Source organism: Callorhinchus milii, unplaced genomic scaffold (genome assembly GCF_018977255.1).
Source record: "Callorhinchus milii isolate IMCB2004 unplaced genomic scaffold, IMCB_Cmil_1.0 Scaffold10, whole genome shotgun sequence".
NCBI classification, from domain to species: Eukaryota; Metazoa; Chordata; class Chondrichthyes; order Chimaeriformes; family Callorhinchidae; genus Callorhinchus; species Callorhinchus milii.
The window spans coordinates 11,460,755-11,466,985 of record NW_024704751.1 but is presented as its reverse complement, the minus strand read 5'-3'; the positions used below and the strand labels follow the sequence as shown (position 1 = coordinate 11,466,985).

The window sequence follows — 6,231 nt, the reverse complement described above, 5'->3', positions numbered from 1 at the left end:
TTATACAGTGAAAAGTGCAGAATTACTGAAATATTTACAGCGAACCAGGATAAAAAAGCAATAAAGGTGGGGGGAGGAAATGTGATTGGCTGGATAGAAAGCTACCAAAGTTTTCTTTTAAATAAAAAATTTATTTTGCAAAAATATTTACAAAAATCGTACTCATACCAGTTGTTATGGATTATGGGGTGAGAGAGGAAATGGCTTGTGGAACGACGTTGTTTGGAGTCACTCATACTCTCCACAGTCGGAGATGATCACTTTCTCTTTGGGTTTCCCACTCTTGGTTCCTTGAGCCTGGGAAACAGAAAGTGGATTATGCACATTTGAGAGGAGTGGGTGAGGGGGGAGAAAGCCAATCCGAACTAAAGTCACAAGCAAACTAAGTTCTTTATATTCAAACTGCAATCCATATTTAATAATAATCCTTTCGTTTGATAATGCGCTTTATCACATCGTCGAGACGCCTCGAAGCGCTTCACGGAATAATTACAATAATAATCCTTGCATTTGATTTAGCGCCTCATCACGTCTTCGAAACGTCTCAAAGCGCTTTCTCAGAATAGACTGTCAAGCGAATTGACTACATTTTGTGGGCGGAACGCGGCAGCCAATTGCACACAGCAGCGTCCCACAGTCTACAACTGTGTCAAGAGAGGGAGAAGAAATCTAAACAGTACAAAAGACTTGAGGAAATGCTGAATTCATTCAGTACAACACAAACCATTCACATTTACACATGTCTACTTACTTCCATTAGTTTGATTACATCGAGTCCCTCCATCACCTCCCCAAACACCACGTGTTTCCCATCTAACCAGTCGGTCTTATCCAGGGTAATAAAAAACTGAGAGCCATTTGTGTTTGGCCCAGAGTTTGCCATGGACAGTAAACCTACAAAATCAACACGTACATCACTTACTGAGGCGCAACATCAAAAGATTTTCAATCTCACTAATATCGAGGTTAAAAGCGGAAAAGTCCTTCCAACAAGAACAAAGGTTGTTTTTATGACAAATGTGTTAGTTTACCAAATTTTGGTACTTTCACATCTTCCTGACGTCTCAAAGCGCTTCACAGAATATCCTGTAAAGTGAATTGACTGTATATTTTGAGGGCGAAATGCGGCAGCCAATTGGACGCAACAGTGTCCCCACAAACAGTCGTGGATTCAGCGACCAAATAATTTTTTTTGAAGGGATTATTATCCCAGGAAAAGCGATCCGTCAATCGACAAACAACCGGGTTCCTACTGACGTGTTCTCTGGTTCCACTGTTCGGTACACGGTAAGACAGCTCGATACCGGACACTGATATATATATGTACCTGTCGCTGTGTGTTTCAGGATGAAATTTTCGTCATCGTATTTCTTGCCATAGATGGATTTCCCTCCCGTCCCGTTGTGATTGGTGAAGTCTCCGCCCTGACACATGAACTGGGGAATGATGCGATGGAAACTGCAGCCTTTAAACCCAAACCCTTTCTCGTGTGTGCACAGGCAGCGGAAATTCTCTGAAGAGCCACAAGGAAGAGAGAAAGAAAGGCACCAATTAAAAATAAGCACGTTTTGCGGGATCTGCAACAGTATTCCAGTGTTCTGTTTGCTGGTTTGTCAGGTTTGACACTGCATAGCCCAGCGGTAAAAATGATCACCTCACATCTAGAGGGCTGCAGACATTTACTCCCGAGAGAAAAGGAAATGGGGAAGAGGGAACAGCCGGGGTTTAGCCATGTTATCAGTACTTTTTCAGCGTTTGCCCATTGACTAAGAACGATGGCATGGCTGTAGCGAGGATTGTTTTACCTGCCGTCATTGGCACCACATCGGCTCGGAGCAGAAACCGTAACCTGCCCACGGGTTTGTTGCCGATTTTGATGTCCATGTACACCTGCGGATTGGCTCGGACCTTCTTGGTGGGAGGCTCTCCCTAGAGACAGACGTGGGAGAGATTAGGCGATTCTCCCTAAAATCAAATGCCGTCAGCGTTTAAAAGAAATCGCAGCTCCCGACAATCGGAGCACTCACAGGATATCAACTAAACAGGCATTCGAGAAACGGTTCCTTGAGGAATCTTGACACGATCAACACTGATTTACTAATGGGAATGTTTACAAGGCCTGAGGGGGTAGGAGAGTGGGCGTAGAAGGGTGGGGGTAGGAGGGTGGGAGTAGGAGAGTGGGGGTAGGAGGGTGGGGGTAGGAGGGTGACCACGTAACACATAAAGAACTCAGAATATCTAAACCTGTCCGGCCTCACCTCCTGTGCTTGTGTGTTGGTGGCTTCTCCTCCTTGTGTCTCACTCTCGTTCTCCTCCAGAGTCTTTCCAGCAAACTTCTTCAGCCAATCATCATCCGACCACACTGCGCACAAACACACAGCGGTGACATTGCAGCCGACAAACAGCGGCGCAATAAAGATTCAAATAATTCAAATATTAACAGCAAAGAAATGTCTTTAAACAGAAAGGTTTTAATGTTTATACCTTTACGATTAGCAACTACTTTCAACTTTCCCTTCTCTTCCCTGCTCTGCTTAAGATAATAATAATAATAATAATAATCCTGGAGTTTGACCCAGCGCCTGATCACGTCTTCGAGACGTCTCAAAGCGCTTCATGGGATACACTGTAAAAGTTAGTGGCTGTGTATTTTGTGGGTGAAACTCGGCAGCCAATTGCATTCATGGCTTGCGAGCGCTCTAAGTAGTTGTTGTTGTTTGGGTACTTACCCGGCCTGGAGGATCCTTCCTTGATCCGCATGGGCTTGGCCAGATTGACACGGATTGTCCTCCCAAAGAGTTCCGATTCGTTCTGCGAGCAGAAAGGGATGACAGAAAAAATTAGGCCACGTCGTTCGTTCTTCAGTTGGGCATCCAAAACCAGACCTAGATTCCCCCTCCGCCTCTTTCCTTTAGCGACTTCCCCAAGACGCTGAACGCTGGATGATTCCCCCCCACGACAACAAACGGCAATCGTAACATTCGCGTCTCAGATTCACCAACTCGGCACGAACTGGGAATTCAACCCACGGCTGTTTGTGGGACGTCGCTGTGTGCGACTGGCTGCTGCGTTCTGCCCACGAAATACACAATCACTACACTTTACAGTCTATCCTGTGAAGCACTGTGAGAGGTCTCGAGGTCCACAGCGAGGTTTAACCGGTGACTTACCATGTTATCGATCGCAGCTGCAGCATCCTGGAAGAGAACGGGTAAAGTCATTAAACGTTACAGAGCAACCAGTAGGGTTTTTCTAAGCCTTTCATCATTAACTAAGTTGCCACACACTTAAAGTCTCCCCTCGCTGAAAACAGTGACGTGTATTGAGGCACTCACTGCTGGAAACAGAGGCACGTGAGTGCGTGGAGTAAGGAAACTTGCCTAAGGTTGCGCCCTGACCCGCCCGGGAATCAAACCCAGGTCCTCTCGCTTGTGAGGCGAGGGCTCTAACCACTGAGCTGCAGGACTCCACAACCCAGACTTCAATAAAAAAATGGAACAATTTCTAGTTCCATTTGGGTCCAAAGTAATCACTTGCAATCGCAGAAGCAGTCCAGTCATTCCCACTTTTTGTTTTGCCTCTTTGAAAACGCACCGTTGTTCAGACATCGCTGTCTCCGGCCCTAAAACACCGAGAAGCGTATCGAGTGAAACACTCACCTCGGCATTCTCAAACTCAACGAACGCAAATCCTCTGTGTTTTTCTGTGGGAGGGAAAATAACACGTTGCCATTTACACCCATCTTCACGGAGTGACCAACAAATTAGAGCATCTCAGTTACTACAAGGGAGCAAAGGTCCAGAGAAAGTCACACCGAACACTTAGCTGCACAATCTACTGAGAATTTCAGAATGTTTTTTAAATGGGCGGTGGTGGGGGCTGTGTGGTGTCTCTCTCTCTGTCACTGTATGTGTGGGGGGGGGTTGGGGAAGACACTTTAATATCATCACAATATTCCATCTCGACCTCATCCCCACCGTGGCCCAAACCCTGATTGACTTCGTCCACAAAATACAGTCAATTTACTTTACAGTATATTGTGTGAAGCGCTTTGAGACGTCTCGAAGACGTGATAAGGCGCTGTGTCATTATTATCATTATTATTATTTGCTTCCAAGTAATTTCTCCTGTACCCTCCGATGGTGGACATACGCCGGGGCCTGAGGTGGGAGAAAGAAGGCGGAGCAGAGATCAGAAGGACCTCTTCGCTGAGCAGCTTAAACCCAATACAATGGCAAACAGTTGCCGGAGATGAATGAACACTCACCAGTTTCATAATCCAATGGTATTTGAATGTCCATAATGTCACCAAATGGAATAAATGCAGCGTGAAGCACCTTCTCGTCCACCTCTTCAGCAAGTCCACCTGTGGTTAAACACAGCAACACACACACGCACACATGTACACACACACACACACATGTACACACACACAGACATACACACACATGTACACACGCACACGCACATGTACACATACACACGCGCACACACACACACACATGTACACACACACACATACATGTACACACACGCACACACATGTACACACGCACGCGCACACACACATGTACACACACACACGTACACACACGCACACACATGTGCACACACATGTACAGACACACGCGCGCACACATACACACACATGTGCACACACACATGTACACACACACACATGTACACACACCACACATGTACACACACCACACATGTACACACACCACACACACATGCACACACATGCACACACACGGGCACACACGCAAACATATAAATATATGGTTAAATACAGCAAAAACTCCGGAAAACTTGACCCCGACTTAAGTCGTTTCTGTCTCTTCAGTCGTCATTGTTGTCCACACGTCTCTCAGTCTGTGTGTGTGTGTGTGGGGGGGGTATGTGTGTGTGTGGGGGGGGGAAGAGGGTCTCTCTGGATGTGTGTCTCTGTCATTCACCCACATACAGGACCCTGACCTCTCTGTCACTGTGTGTGTGTGTGGGGGGGGGGGGGGGGGCTGTGTGTGTCTCTCTATCACTCTCTGCCTCCATCTGTGTGTGAGGGTCTGTGTCTCTCTCTGTGTGAGGGTGTGTGTGAGGGTCTCTCTCTCTGTGTGAGGGTCTGTGTCTCTCTCTCTCTCTCTGTGTGTGAGGGTGTGTGTGAGGGTCTCTCTTTCTCTGTGTGAGGGTGTGTGTGAGGGTCTGTGTCTCTCTCTGTGTGTGAGGGTGTGTGTGAGGGTCTCTCTCTCTCTGTGTGAGGGTGTGTGTGAGGGTCTCTCTCTCTCTGTGTGAGGGGGTGTGTGAGGGTCTCTCTCTCTCTGTGTGTGAGGGTCTCTCTCTCTCTGTGTGAGGGTGTGTGTGAGGGTCTCTCTCTCTCTGTGTGAGGGGGTGTGTGAGGGTGTGTGTGAGGGTCTGTGTCTCTCTCTGTGTGTGAGGGTCTCTCTCTCTCTGTGTGAGGGGGTGTGTGAGGGGGTGTGTGACGGTGTGTGTCTCCCACTCACCCACATAGAGGACCCTTTTGGTCGCCGCCATGTTGTGTCCCTCAGACCGCGCGGCTCAGGGCCGACAGCGCCCCCAGTGGTCAGTGCGCGCACCGCACCGCCATCCTCACTGCCCGGGGGGGGGGGGGGGGGGAGGGGGTCACATGGTGATCACAATCAACAACCAATAATCAATAACCAATAATCAATAACCAATAATCGATAACCATAATCATAGTGAACAGTGACACTGTTCCCGGAGGGTGTGACCCGGCGCCCGGTCGCGCCCTGAGAGCGCTTCAGGGGGACCCGCTGTCGAGTGTAGTGACTGTGCATGTGTTTCGGGGGCCCAAACGCGGCAGCCGATGGCACCCCCACCCCCCACACACACACACACACAGGGGCACAGCCCCCAAATTGGTATCGTTTTGTTTCATTGAGAGGATTATCAGGCGCGTGTGTGTGTCTGTGTGTGTGTGAGTGTCTGTCTGTGTCTGTGTGTCTGTCCGTCTCTCTGTGTGTGTGTCTGTCTGTGTCTGTGTGTGTGTCTGTCTGTGTCTGTGTGTGTGTCTGTCTGTGTCTGTGTGTGTGTGTGTGTGTGTGTCTGTGTGTCTGTCTGTGTGTCTGTGTGTGTCTGTGTGAGCGTCTGTCTGTCTCTGTGTGTCTGTCCGTCTCTGTGTGTGTGTCTGTCTGTGTCTGTGTGTGTGTCTGTCCGTCTCTGTGTGTGTGTCTGTCTGTGTCTGTGTGTGTG

General features: G+C 48.4%; 1 protein-coding gene across 1 annotated transcript; it reads right to left on the bottom strand.

The window, feature by feature from the left end:
- Positions 1–119: 119 nt before the first annotated feature.
- ppie (peptidylprolyl isomerase E (cyclophilin E)) lies at positions 120–5,542 on the bottom strand. The gene is given in 10 exon segments (NM_001293019.1): positions 120–297; positions 752–894; positions 1,328–1,513; positions 1,806–1,929; positions 2,259–2,362; positions 2,730–2,811; positions 3,171–3,197; positions 3,660–3,703; positions 4,268–4,366; positions 5,502–5,542. Coding segments are annotated over 10 exon segments (909 nt in total). The 5' UTR covers positions 5,533–5,542; the 3' UTR covers positions 120–228.
- Positions 5,543–6,231: the final 689 nt, after the last annotated feature.